General features: G+C 33.3%; 1 protein-coding gene across 13 annotated transcripts in view; it reads left to right on the top strand.

The window, feature by feature from the left end:
* The window catches only part of LOC115230663 (myoferlin), a 208,485-nt gene that overhangs the window by 129,450 nt on the left and 64,255 nt on the right, over nucleotides 1-14,780 (top strand). For 10 of the 13 annotated variants that reach the window (XM_036499279.1, XM_036499276.1, XM_036499275.1 and 7 more), the window contains 6 exons: nucleotides 4,487-4,498; nucleotides 7,917-8,017; nucleotides 9,275-9,388; nucleotides 11,045-11,144; nucleotides 12,184-12,386; nucleotides 13,591-13,697. In XM_036499279.1, the coding sequence (XP_036355172.1) occupies nucleotides 4,487-4,498; nucleotides 7,917-8,017; nucleotides 9,275-9,388; nucleotides 11,045-11,144; nucleotides 12,184-12,386; nucleotides 13,591-13,697 (637 nt within the window). The remainder of the gene's footprint in view (nucleotides 1-4,486; nucleotides 4,499-7,916; nucleotides 8,018-9,274; nucleotides 9,389-11,044; nucleotides 11,145-12,183; nucleotides 12,387-13,590; nucleotides 13,698-14,780) is intronic. The other 3 variants (XM_036499290.1, XM_036499278.1, XM_036499277.1) reach the window with 1 other exon arrangement.

Raw genomic sequence — 14,780 nt, 5'->3', positions numbered from 1 at the left:
AGTTGTCGCACAGAGTATTTAACTAGTTTTACAGATCTCAACTAATCAACCATCATAGAAATAAAAAAACTAAAAGATTGTTAAACCAACAAAATGAAAAACTCCAGATGGGACCTTTCTATATAAAATAGTTGAGCAGTTTTGCTGTAACAAACCTAATATTTCAGGCTTGCTAGAACCTTTTAATTCAACTTGCTACATGTTGCACATTTGTACATTTTTAGTAGCTGTAATAAAAAGACTGTTGAATTTTCATCTAACATAGTCTTTTTATCTTTTTAATAAAACTAATTTCCTAAACTCTTGGTACTCTTTCATTCACTGGTTCTGCAATAGGCAAATCAAAGACGTACTAATAATGCTTAATAGTAAAAACTGAAAACTGTAATAATCGTATATTTATATCAAGTCTTATGTAATGTGTATGTCTAGAAATAGAGCATAACAGTTGAATGCCTGTCTGAATGAGTAGAATCTAGTTATTTTTCATATTTCTAATACTGTTTCATATGTTAATGTAATTGCTACTCTGGATAGCTTTTATATATTACTACTGACCATATTAAATTTGCTGTTTTGATGTATGTTAAAATATACAATAGCTGGAAGATGAAGATGTAGGACTTCTGATCACATGACCACAAGTCCAAACCATTGTTGTCTATTCTTGTTATTTAGCTTGTGATCAGAGTGGATTGAATGGACCTTTAATCAAGGCTTTCCAGCCATGACCTTCCAATCCTCATTTCAGGCACTGTACCAGAACTACCTTATCAAAAAATTGTTTAGAATGGGTTTTGGCTGCTATTTCTTGTAGGTTAAACAATGTAGATGCTCTCTCATTGCCCATGCTTAGTTATTGTTTAGTTCTATGTCAACAGTACTGATCAAGCATATTTGCAATCAGAGGTATTAAAAACTTGACAATCCTATTGTTTCCAAGTATAGGATATCTGATATGCCCTTTTACTTTAAAATGGTATGGTATGATTTAAAGGAGATTTGGCTTTTTTTAGCAGGTTGAGTAATTGCATATAGGCTCCCTGGCTTAGATCACCAGGCATAGCATATTCTATCTTCAGAAGTGAATGAAAAAGTAGCATCAAGGTTGTCATCATCATCGTTGTTTGACATCCGCTTTCCTTACTGCCATGGGTTGCATGGTTTGACTGAGGACTGGCAAGCCACAAAGCTGTACCAGGCTCCAATCTGATCTGGTAAGGTTTCTACTGCTGGATGCCCTTCCTAATGCCAACCGCTTGGGAGCCATTCAAGCGGCACTGGCAACAACCATGCTTGAATGGTACTTTTTACATGCCACTGACAGAGGAGCCAATCAGGCGGCACTGGCATCAACCAAGCTCAAATGGTGCCTTTTACATGCCATCAGGATGGGTGCCAGTCAGGTGGTACTGGCATCGGTCACAACAATGAGTTCACTTGCCTCAACAGGTCTTTGCAAGCACAGTTTATTGCCCAGTGATTGAAGGGTACTCTTAAATGGGCCAGTTGTGCTGCACTGGCATAGGCCATGGTTATGGTCTCACTTGGCTCATGGGGTCTTCCCAAGCACAGCATATCTCCAAAGGTCTTGGTCACTCATCATCACTTCTGTGAGGCCCAACGTTCAAAGGTGGTGTTTCACCACCTCATCCCAGATCATGAGCTTAATTTTTGCTACAGTTATCATGCTATATTTGTAAACAAAACCTTTCTCTCTTCATTGGTTTCTCAGTTAAATAATTAGTCACAAAAATTAAAACTTCTTTATGTCAGTGTCCAAATTTACAAAGCTATCCTCTCATTAAAAGTGGACAAATGGCAGATGTCATGCTAGCTGACTGTTTAATGCTCTGAATTTTTATGGATCAAATGTGTTACAGAGTTCTTTAGGTTCCATCAATCAGAAAATGTAGATCTCTACTTCAACAGTATCATATGGTTGGATTATGGAAAGAGGGGACATCAAATTTTAACTATACAAATGTACCAGTATTGTTCCAAAATGAAAAATTGAACACAAAATCATAAATAGTTAGCCTTTTTCACTAAGACTTAAAGAACCTCATTCTTTGTACAATCCAAAACGGAACTCATGATGAGGAAAGTTCTGTAAATTTAGCAAAGTTTGAAGATGTGAGTTGAAACATAAATATTACTATTGGTTACAAGGGAAAGCAGTGTCTCTGACTCTACCAAATAACATAAATCAATTTTGTTGTTTCCTTTTTCAGGGTGTTCATATTGTTTAGGAGGCTGAACACATCTACCTTGAAATTACATGACAAATTATTATTTTAGGAAAAAGAGGTTACTGATGGTAGTACTCTAATCGCTAAGACAGTCATTGATTTAAAACATTTTTAGAGTTTGTCTGCAAATATAGTCATATACTATAGTCGTCAGTATGTGTGCAATATGTGACCATGAAGTGGAGTTGTACATTACTTGTTTGTTTTGATATGTCTTATTGATTATTTATCTTTGATTTTCTTACCATATCTTAATAGGGTTCTCTAAACTTGACAATAAATAAATACACGCACATAAATATATCCGTATCAGGACAATTACCCCCCCCCCCCATAGGACAATTCGCCTGACGACAACTACCTCCTAGGACAATTACACCCCTTGGTTAATTACTCCCTCTCCAATATATTAAGAAGTTTTAAATCATCATTTGTTGTCCTCCGGGGTAATTGTCTTTGCTGGGTTATTGTCCATGGGGATGCTAAATGTGCTAGACTCATATATATCATCGTTTAATGTCTGCCTTCCATGCTGGTATGGGTGAGACACACACACACCCACACATATATATATAATCATCATCATTTAACATCTGCCTTCCATGCTGGCATGGATCGGATGGTTTGACAAGAGCCAGCCAGGCAGAAGCCTGCACCAGACTTCTGTGTCTGTTTTGGCAGGATTTTTACAGTTGGATGCCCTTCCTAAACCAACCTCTCAGCAGTGTGGACTTAGTGCTTTTTACGTGGCACAAGCACAGGCAAGGTCAATTTTGGCAAGGTTTTTATGGCTGGATACCCTTCTGAACACCAACCACCTTACAGTGTGGACTGGATGCTTTTAAGTTTCACCTGCATTGACAGGGTTACCAAGCACTCGCAAAACAAAAAAAAAATTTGGAGTGACCTTATGTCAGATGATGAAAGGTTATAGTGAGACAGAGAAACAGAAACAGGTGCGCTACTGCAAGGGAGATACATGGTTACCCAACCTGAGGGAAGTGCAGGAGAAGGAAAAAGTGGGAGACAGATGGTGGCAAAATGTCGGACATACTCACAAGGGATGGGGATCAGAATATAAATGAGATGGTTGAGTAAAGGAAGAGAGAGATATAGATGGTAGCAAGTGCCAGAGCATACTCTTGAGGTCCGAATGCCATAATTTAAGCGGCAGGATATTGTGAAGGAATATCCTGCCACTTATATTTGATTTCGATTTCAATTGCATCAACAGGTCTTTGCAAGCAGTGTTTAGTGTCCAATAAAAGAAAGGTACGCCTAAGTGGGCTGGTTACACCACTAACATAGGCCATGGGTTATGGTCTCACTTGACTTGCCAGGTCTTCTCAAGCACAGCATATTTCCAAAGGCCTCGGTCACTAGTCATTGCCTTGGTGAGGCCTAATGTTCAAACGTCATGCTTCACCACCTCATGCCAGGTCTTCCTGGGTCTACCTCTTCCACACACACTCACACACACATATAAGCTAGAGCTTTTAAAAAATAGATTGTTTAAAAGTGATTATTAATTTTTTTTAAATTACTGTTTAAAATATTTAAGTATTATTTCTGAAATATACACTCTTAAAAATAAAATCTTCAATATGCAATCTTATAGTAGAAGTATGGATGTGAAAAAGAGACGTTACTTATAATGCAAAATATAAACTTAGTCACAGAATTTAGTCAAAAGTCATTAAACACATAAGGGAGCATTATATTTGTGATCCCATTGTACTCCTGTAAATATATGTATGTGTGTATGTTTGCTTATATAAGGTTAAATGCTTAACCCTTTAGTATTTAAATTAGATATATCCAGCCCAAATATTCTGTTTTATGTTCAAGTCAGTCATATTTAACCTACCCTATAATGTCATTCTAAAAATAAACAATCACATCATCAAAATCTTGAAGCTGCAAGACAATGCATAATTAATTCAAAATGGTGGAAATAAGCATTACATATGACAGTAATGTGGATACTAAAGGGTTATTGCCACACTTATGGTGTCGGTTCAAAGATTTGCTATCTTTTGCCTAAACTACATTTCTGAATTTGTGTGTGCACTAAAATAACTGCTTATTGTCTAACTACAAAATTTTATTTTGCTTAGAAAATGTATTAACTAATTTTTGAAATTTATTTTATACAAATATTTTTTTACTAAATTGTTTTTGTTTTTTTAGAATTCAGTTTTTATTTCTGATTAAATGTTTTATTTTTTTTAAAGGTACTTACCCAGGTAACTCTTCCAAATATCTCCTTTTATCTGTCGACAAATCAGAATCAAGTGATCCAGTTTTCTTCATATTTTTCCCCAATTTTTTTTTTTGTTTTCCCACCTGGCTTCTCCATCTCATTCTCTCTCTTTCTCATTGCCTCAACTGTACTCTCTTTACATACAAATAAATATATCCTACTGCCTTTTATTACCCTTTCCCCTGTATGCTCTCTGTCCCTACCCACCCAATTTTGCTCTTTTTCTCTCTCTCTCTCTGCTTGCTTTTTGTCCTTTTCCCATTCTTGAACATTTCCACTGTCTTCCTCTTTTCCATTCTAACTCTTGCTATGTTCCCCACCCCACCCAGTCACACTCACATTTTCCTATGCCCCCATTTGTTTTTACATCTGCCATTCCATGTAGGCATGGATTAAACATGTCTTTTTGAGCAAATGCTTTACCACAGGACATTTTTCCTGATGCCAACACTTTTAGCCTCCTCTAATGCCATGCAGGATTGCAGCATACCTTTGCTAAAATCCTTGATATATGTATACTAATGTTTGTTTTTATGTGAAGTTATATATAAAAACAATTTAACATTAAACTAATATTTTTTTTAGTTGAGAGCATGTTTATTAATTTATACAAGGAAAAGGTTGATTCTTACTTGAAGTTTTGACTTGTTTAGTGTCATCACTCTGATGATAACAAGCAAGCCTGAACTTCAGAAGCTGGCAATCCTATTCTATTTCATGTATTAAGTCTCATCAAATACTCATTGATGCATATATTGATGGACCCTCTTCACACTGGCCCATTGTTACAAATATGGGTGAAGTGTTTTCTTTTTTCTGTTTACTTTGCAAGAAGAATCCACTTTTACACAGATGGGAGAGACTATATATGATTGCTCAACTTTGTAGAAGTAGCCAGCAAATGTCCCTTGGATCACACTCTAAAAAAAAAATAACACATTACATAATGAGGCCTTGAATGTCCTGCAAATAGGAAAAAGATGGAGTGACCATAGCTGGAAAGCTTTTGATCCTATAATTCCTTACACATGGTTTATCTTGAGCTAAAAGCTAAAACAGTGTATGGAGTTCCTTATTCATTTCAGTACCCTACTTATTCAATTTCCCTTTGTAAAAATAAATTATAACACTAGTAATAAGCTGTGATAATTTATGACTTAGTTCTATATATTGGACTTAATAGAGGGTATCAGGAGATGCAAAGTCCGAACTGTAGTGAATTGAATTATGATGCACTTTGCCAAATCGAGAGCTAATGTGGCTTCCTTGAGATAACATTACCTGTAGTTTAAGGGTGAGAAGAAAATTTCATCTTGAGCTTCTATTATCTCGTGTGTATGATTGATGCTTTGTATCAACAGCTCTTTTATATGACTGATGCCTTGTCCTCATCTCTTCATTATTTCATATATATATATATATATAAACTGTTTATTCACTTCTTTAATCCTTCCCTCCAGATGTCTAATTGATCTTTCATCTTCACAGCACGACTCAGACCCATAAAACCATATCTGGATGCTTTTTCCTCTGATTGTTGTCCAACATAAGGATGCTGCTACATGCTAGAATGTTCTTATCAATTCAGAATTGTTGCCATTGATTGTTTTTTTTTTTTTTTGTTTTTTTTTTACTTTTATTTCTTTGTGTGTGAGACAACATCTGAATGCTATAAGTTCTCTGTTAAATTTTCAGAAGTTTTAATGTTTTTTGGTTTGTTTTAATATTTCATTTTTCCTTTAAATGTTCTTTATATGTACTTTTTTTTAAAGATATGAAAAATAATTATAAAATATTTTCTTTAAAATCAATATTCAGAATTTTAGCAGTTGGTATATCCCCTTCCCTATTTCTGAATCTGTTTTTGTTTCATTGCTCTCATTACCAGTTATTTGTCTCCGTGTTTGAAACATATGTCACTGACAAAAATCAATAACATTTGTTTCAAATTACTCCTCATTTCGGACAACTTGTTTATAAAATTGTCGCTAATTTTTTATTATTTTTATTGTCTAGCTGAATAATATACTTATGTAAAACACACAAAAATGTGTGGTTGTCAAGTGCAGTGGTAGGGTCACTAAAAATTGAGTCTAAGCCCTATTTTGATACTTTTGCATTAATTCTTCTTGAAAATGGCATGGATGTCATTATTTCTTATACAAATTTGGGACAAAGATTTAGTTAATCAAAAACACTATTTCATGGCAGCTAGTATTAAAGGTTTTGATTTTACATACACCTATGAAATTTTGCTTCTAATATGGTACTGTTTCTTATCAAATGCATCACATTTAATTAAGAAATTACTATTTATATTATCCCTTTGGTGTACTCTCCAACCACATGTTGACTCAAACATTTACATAAGTTAAACTAATTATCAATTGAAATTTCAATAATGCCCAACTTTTTTTTCCTTTTGATTTTTATTTCTTATATCTGTGTATTCAGTTTGCATATTACTCAAAACTTTTTTTAATTTGTTTAACTCCAATTTTGGAATTATTTTTATTTAAACAACTTTTAATAGCCAATTAATTCAGGTAAAAAAGAAAATTTATGCTAAATAGTTTCATTATTTGTTTGGCTTTAAAATATAGATATATTCTAAATAAACGCTTATCATCTAAACCATGCTTGCTTATTTGCATTTAACTTCTTTAGATTTTCTTTTTGCCCTCTTGATTTGCTTTCATATAACCCCACCCTTCCTGTTACCTTTTAAAATTAATCAAACATTTGTTGATATATGCTCTACTTTTGTTTTTTCTCTCAAATTTGCACTTTGATAAGATCTAATATTGTAATTAGAATCTGAAAACCTCATTAGAATGCAGATTCAATAAGAGTTCTAAAGCTTAGCCTTTAGTAAATTAGCTTGACATAAAATTCTACAAGCAATTTTCCACTGTGTGTGGTCTCCTTGAATAATTCACATTATTTTGGAGTTCTAAATAGGCAATGTATATTATCAAAATATAAAACACAGTAAGCCATGATTGAGATGGTTTCAAGTCTCAAAGTGTAATGTCATATTATTCATCCTTGTTTTCCTTTTACAAATAAATATAAGGCTTTGTGTCTATACCAAAAGTGAATTCTTTATCTAGCAAACACATAAATGAGTCTACTTCGCAACTTTTGTGTGTGTGTGTGTGTGTGCGTGCGTGTGCATGTTTAAAATTCTTGTAAAAAACACTCAATAATATATATTGAACAATTTGAAAATATTTTGTATTAGATTAAAATTGAGTATATCATTTCTTATTCTAGATTAGCTTAAACCTTTTTTTAGATATTTTTTAATAAATGCATATTTATTCTTTGAAGAAAATTCTACATTCTATCAGTATTTTAATAGATTACAAAAATTCAACACATTTAACTTGTTATTCTAGGATTTCTTCCAACATTTGGGCCATGCTTTGTAAATTTCTATGGTTCCACAAGGGAATATTCTGATTTGCCTGATGAATTTGATGATCTGAACATTGGAAAAGTAAGCAATTTTTCTTCGTGTTTTTTTGTACTTTTTTCTAGTTACTGCTTTTAGCAATTCAAATCTATTAATCTCCTTTAAGAAGGATATGAACATTCCATTCCTTGCAAACCTATAAATCTGAAACTTAGGGCTAATCATCAGCTGAACAAATATTCCATACAAGCAATTACAGAAACTAATAGAAGACAAAAGTTTGAATTAGCAAGTATTTACTACTTGCTATATCTATGCTAGCAGAAGATGTTATACAATTAATTATTGTTGCTATTTATAAATATCAAACTTATATCAGTGATAACAGTATTTTTACAATGAGATCCTTAGTTGAGTATTAGTAAATTCATTAAATAAGAATACGAGATTAAGACAGTATTTAACCCTTTTGTTACTATATTTCTGTTAAAAAGCATTGAATTTCCTTCAATTAACTCTTTGAAAATAGCTTTGTCACTATTAGCTAGTGTTTGGAATGTGAATTAATGTGAAATTTTGATGGAAGATTTTAATTCAGATCACTTTTGAGCAAGAAGTGTGTATCATAGAATCTGGGCCTGTCTCAGACAGATTATTATCACAGATTTAAAGATGGTTATAGATAACAGATATGCTACTGAAATAATCTATTACACCATAATGATGAGTCATTGCAATGAAATGGTTAAAGCTCTACTATGAATTTAAAAGTCACAGGTTCGGACCATAAGGCTTCACTACTATAGCAACATTATTTTCTGTTTGTAGCCAAACTCAAATTTTGTTGGTCTACTAAATTAAGTACGTATCTTACTTTCTAGTGAACAGAATTACAAACTAGAAAGTAAGATACATACTTAAGTAGACCAACAAAATTTGAGTTTGGCTACAAACAGAAGAAAATAATGTTGCTATAGTATACAGTATTGTAATACTGTATAGCAAAAATGCATTATTGGGATTACTTTCATGATATCACAACATATCTTTTCACACAGACCAGATGTATTTATCATAATATTAATCATTTATCAGTACAATGTCTTAATACCAGTATATAGTAACTTCATAAATTCAGAACCTTATTAATCCATAAGTAGATTAATTACTTTGTAAAAGCCTTGGCTAGCTATGTATTTCGTGTTGGGAGAAATTGATGTAAATATTTATTTTCTATAGAATGTAGTATATTTCTGAAAGGTTGTATAAGGACTTCTATGTTTGTATAGGACTTTTTTTTTTTTCTAAAACATTTCATGGAATATTTCTTTCTCATTTCAGGGAGAAGGTGTTGCCTATCGAGGTAGGGCTCTGTTGGAATTGAAAACTGTTCTTGGAGAATTACCAGAACTTGCTCTAACAGATATACCAAATGATGACCTCTTGAAAGTGCAGGTTAATTTGCTTTTCTTTTTTTTTTTTCTTGTTAGTCTTTTGAATCATACTGATGTTTTTTATTGTACATTATTTTCATAGTCTTTGTTTATCTTTTTAGAAATTGCATTCTTTATTCTTGTTCAGAAAATTGTTCTGATGAGTATAATAGTTACTGGAAAGATTATTTAACCAAGTTACTAATTTTTAAGTTGTTTATTTACTATCACATTTTCTTGGAATTCCTGATTGATTCCCAAAAGTTACTTGGAATAATTTTGTTTGAAATTTGTTGTGGACGGGGGTGGAGGCGGTTAAGCTATAAGTTTATTTGGAAAATATTTAGGTAACACATGTCCAGCATACCAAATATGTTCACTTCCAATATAGTATGAGACTGTTTCACTGTATCATGCAATATTCAATGATGGTGAGATTCATTTATGTTTAAGCTGAAGCTAATTTATTCTCACAACTGTTTTTTATATATGTAGACGGGATGGTGGTGGTAGTGATTGTAGATGTCATCAAGATGGATAAGTTGGTGCATTGCGAAATTATTTGAAATTTATTAGAAGTTTGGCAATCCCACATACTTAGAGAAACAGTATTCCATTGTATGTTAATTTAGGTATGTAATATGTATCAAGTTAGATTAAAGGGAAATTAATGTATTTTGGTGTGAATTTAAGTATTTGAATCTGAATAAACAGTGGCAGTCTGTATGTTTTTATATTATAATCATTAATAGCTGTATCAAATATACATCTTGTGCTGGAGTAATAATCTCCAATACTTTATTATTCTGTAGTTTGAAACTGCTATTGTGTGTGTTTTTTGTTATTCAGTTAACATTCTATTTGGGACCATCATATTTTCATTTAGAGCATATTGTCTTGAGATTTGGTACAAGAAAGGTCTTGTTTTAGAGATATGGATTCAAGAAGTTGAACTACTAAATCATATACTGGAATGATGAGGGAAATACTTTTGTTAGCTTCTAGAACTCTTTACATAAAAATGAATTCTAAAGAACAAAGCTCATTAGTCCTTGTAGAAGTGTTTTCTTCCATGCACTTTTCTCTGACTTCAGTATCTCTGAATTATTCCTCTGGTTATTAGTATAGCAACCATCTTCACTGATGTGTTCATTTGGGCCCTTTCATATAAAATAGCATCTTAAAAACTGGTTAGTACTGTTTTTTTTTGGTCCTGGGTTTTTTTTTTAATGACATCTGTCAGAGAATAAACCATTGTTGTTGTTGATGATTTGAAATAGCACCTTTAGAAGTGTTTGTCAGAAAACCACTGAATTCATTTATTTATCACTCATCACTTGTATTTATTTTGTGTTCTGAACTCTTTGAATCCACTGTTAATTTTGTTTCTTGATATCCATACCCATAGAACATAGAACAAATACAGTCAAATGAGAGCTCTAAAACAGAGCAATACTTGCATGTAAATCAAGAATTGAAATATTTTAAGCTTTTTAAATATAGAGGGACTCAGTGAGTGATTCTGATTCTCATGTTACTTAAAAAAGTTTTTCATAATATTTACAGCCAGGATATTAATTAACTTGTGAAAAGGGTTAAAGGTTTTTGGTGAAAATTTGTCTTTGTTGTTTTGCCGGGTATGACATTTAATAACAATAACTTTTATTTAATCCACTAGAAATTCATGCGCCGAAGGAATTATAAACTTCATGCTGCCTTCCTCAATGCAACAATGGTTAGCTGCATTGATGCACCAATTGAATTTGAAGTCAGCATTGGTAAGAATTTTATCTTCTAAATGAATTGAATAAGTTATGAAAATAACTAAATTAATGAAATGTGCATAATTTTAAATGCTTTTGTTAATTTCAGATTCTTTACATTCCCAATGTGTAAAGTATTAGTTTCTATGATCTGAATATATTTGTTACTTGCACTTTTAGATATATTGTACCTTCTTAGTTTCCGTGCCTGAACTGAAATTATTCTTCCATTGAAAAAGTATTTAGTTATTTGATAGACTTAATCCACACTAGTGATTCAGCCAGTAAGAATAACCATTGCTTGAGAATGGAAGAATTTTACACAGCTGACTTTTTTATATTTTTTACCAATACACTAATTCTCTCTTTATACACAACAACGGCTTCATTGTGTGTGTGAGAGTGAATGAGTTAGAAGTATGATGTAGGACAGTGAAATGTAACCAAAACAGCTGTAAAGCCTAATAGGATTTCAACAAGATATACAATAAAATTGTTGTTGATATTCCTTAGTTGAATATGTTGGTGGAATTAGACATTAGATCTGTGTTTTGTCAATCAAAACTGCAATTTGGTTTCAATTCTCAGTTGATACAAGTATATTGCTGTTCTTATCCCTATCCTTGACTTAAATTTTTGCTCTCAACTATAGAGCTTTTATGACTAATGAAAAAGAGACTGATATTTCAATTTGATAGTCTGCTTGATCTAAGTTATAAAACAAACACAAGTCAACAAAATATTAAAAAATAACTTGAAATATTGAGGACCAACATCCAAAGTTGACACCATTTCTGAAATGTATTTATGACTTAGGTTAAAGCAAGAATTGATGAAAAATGAAACAATTTTTAATATTTTATTACTCAAACCTAATAAGTAGGTTGGCTTGATGTTAAAATGATAGTTTCAAATATATTTACAAATTAATTCATTATTTTTACATTAAAATAAAATAAAGAATAAAAATGTGAGCATTTCTTTCACACTCCACTGTTCCAATATTTGTCAAAGTAAAAGCACAAGGGAAATTTGATCTTATTTTTGATTGTAGGTAACTATGGTAACAAGCTGGACGTGAGTGTTGATCCATGTGCTTCAACAACCCAACCTACAAATGCTGTTTTTGATGGATGTTATTACCATTTCTTACCATGGGCATCAACTAAACCATGCACGGTGGTGGATAGTGCATGGGAAGATATCAGCTTCAGACTTGAATCTCTCAATCTTTTCCTCAGAATCATTGACTTACTTGTAAGTTACCTGTCTTGTTTATGTGTGACATCGTTATTTTTTGTCCATTGTCCATGCTGGCATGGGTTGGATGGTTTGACCAGGGTTGGCAAGCTGAGGGGCTGCACCAGACTCCAGTATGATTTGGCATAATTTCTACAGTTGGATGCCCTTCCTAATGCCAACCATTCTGAGTCTGCAATTGCTTCCTTAAGGCTGAATGCTTGAATGATACTTTTTACATGCCACCAGCACGAATGCCGGTTATGTGACGCCAGCATTGGCCACATTGCCTCCATGAGGCCCAATGCTCCATTGGTGAATTTTATGTGCCACCGGCATGGGTGCCAGTTACAGGACACTAGCATCAGCCATTACAATAATTATTAATTCTTACTCTGTGTTGCTATGAAGATAATATCTTTAAATTACTTTAAGTGTGTGTTTCAGCCAACCCACCCTTTTTTATATTTACATAAGTCAAGTTTGCATAATTATATGTGGATTGTTAAAGTAAGCCTTTTCATATTTTAATGCCTTTTCTTACACTTGTCACTAAATCTTATAGTAGATTTACAAAACCTATTTGCTAGCACAGCAGACTGTAATCTTTTTTACTCTAGGTACAAGGCCCGAATTTTGTGGTGAGGGGGCCAGTCGATTAGATCGACCTCAGCATGTAATGGTACTTAATTTATTGACTCCAAAAGGATGAAAAGCAAAGTTGACCTCGGCAGAATTTGAACTCCAAACGTAAAGACAGACGAAATGCCGCTAAGCATTTCGCCCAGCATGATAACATTTATGCCTTATGGCAATCAATTTAATATACTTTGTCTTGAGACTTCTTAACAAGATTTATGCAATATTCAAACGTCTAAACATCAGTAAGTTTGGGTTATGTAAGATGAAAATTATGTAAGGTTATATACAGAGCTTACAAGGTTTTAAGCTGTTATCACTGTCTGATGCTAGCATTACTAAATAACTCTACTTGGACCTGTATTAATTGTACATGGGCATAATTGATCGAAGAATTATCCAAACAACTGTTTCAACAGTGAGTCTCAAAGTTTTATTGCTAAGTATTCTGTCCTTATCTAGTTTCCTTTGAAGAACATTCAGAAATTCAAATAAATGAGGGCAGTCTTTGCTAATTATATTTGATTGACAATTAAAACCAGTTTTAATATTTATTTCTTCCTTTGAATTTTCCACTTTGTAGGAATCTAATTTGGAAAGAATTCGTATCAGCATGCGGACAAAACTGCCTCTTCCAGAGTTAGCTCAACTTGTGATATCATTACTGAAAGAACTGATTGAAGATTTAAAGTAAGCTTCATATTTTGTCTGAACCCTATTTTTTATTTATGAGTATGATTAAGGTAAACCATTTCTGCTGGGTTTTTTCTGTGTTAATATAATGGGCTTTTAAAATAGTTATAATCCATTTATTTCTGACTGTTTCAGTCTTCAATATATTCTGATTCTCATAAAGCTAGTTTACTCTAAAGTTTTGTTGAGTTGTCTTTATCTTATCAACCTTTACACATAAGTAGTGAATGCAGTTTCAGGCATGTACCCTAAATTTGCAAATATAATTATTGGTTTCAAATTTTGGCCCAAGGCCGGCAATTTCAGGGGAGAGTGTATATTGATTATATTGACCCCTAGTACTAAACTAGTACTTATTTTATCAACCCTGAAAGAATGAAAGGCAAACCCAATAGCATTTGAACTCAGAACCTAAGCATTTTGTCTAGCACTGTAACAATTCTGCCATATTGCCACCTTATCATCATCATCATTTAACGTCCGTTTTCCATGCTAGCATGGGTTGGATGATTTGACTGAGGACTGGCGAACCAGATGGCTGCACCAAGTTCCAGTCTTGATCTGGCAGAGTTTCTACAGATGGATGCCCTTCCTAACGCCAACCACTCCGAGAGTGTGGTGGCTGTTTTTATGTGCCACTGGCATGAGGGCCAGTCAGGCGGTACTGGCAACGGCCATGCTCAAATGGTGTTTTTTATGTGCCACCTGCACAGGAGCCACTCCAGTGGCACTAGCAACGACCTCACTTGAATGTTTTTTTCACATGCCACCGGCACAAGTACCAGTAAGGCAACGCTGGTAACGATCACGCTCGAATGGTGCTTTTCACGTGCCACTGGCATGGAAGCCAGTTAGCTGCTCTGGCAATGATCACACTCGGATGGTGCTCTTAGCACTCCACTAGCACGGATGCCAGTCATCGAATTTGATTTTGAATTATTCTAATGTATATTTTAATTTTATGTTTTTCACAAATTAGATATTTAATGGTTGATTCACCTTAATTATTGAAAGCTTCTTTGGTTCAAATCTTAGCTGTGTCTACTATGATTTGAATTCTCAATTACTATTATGCACTTG

This window comes from Octopus sinensis, linkage group LG2 (genome assembly GCF_006345805.1).
Source record: "Octopus sinensis linkage group LG2, ASM634580v1, whole genome shotgun sequence".
In the NCBI taxonomy this organism is placed as follows: domain Eukaryota; kingdom Metazoa; phylum Mollusca; class Cephalopoda; order Octopoda; family Octopodidae; genus Octopus; species Octopus sinensis.
The sequence above is the reverse complement of the archived record's forward strand: the minus strand, read 5'-3'. Positions and strand labels throughout refer to the sequence as shown.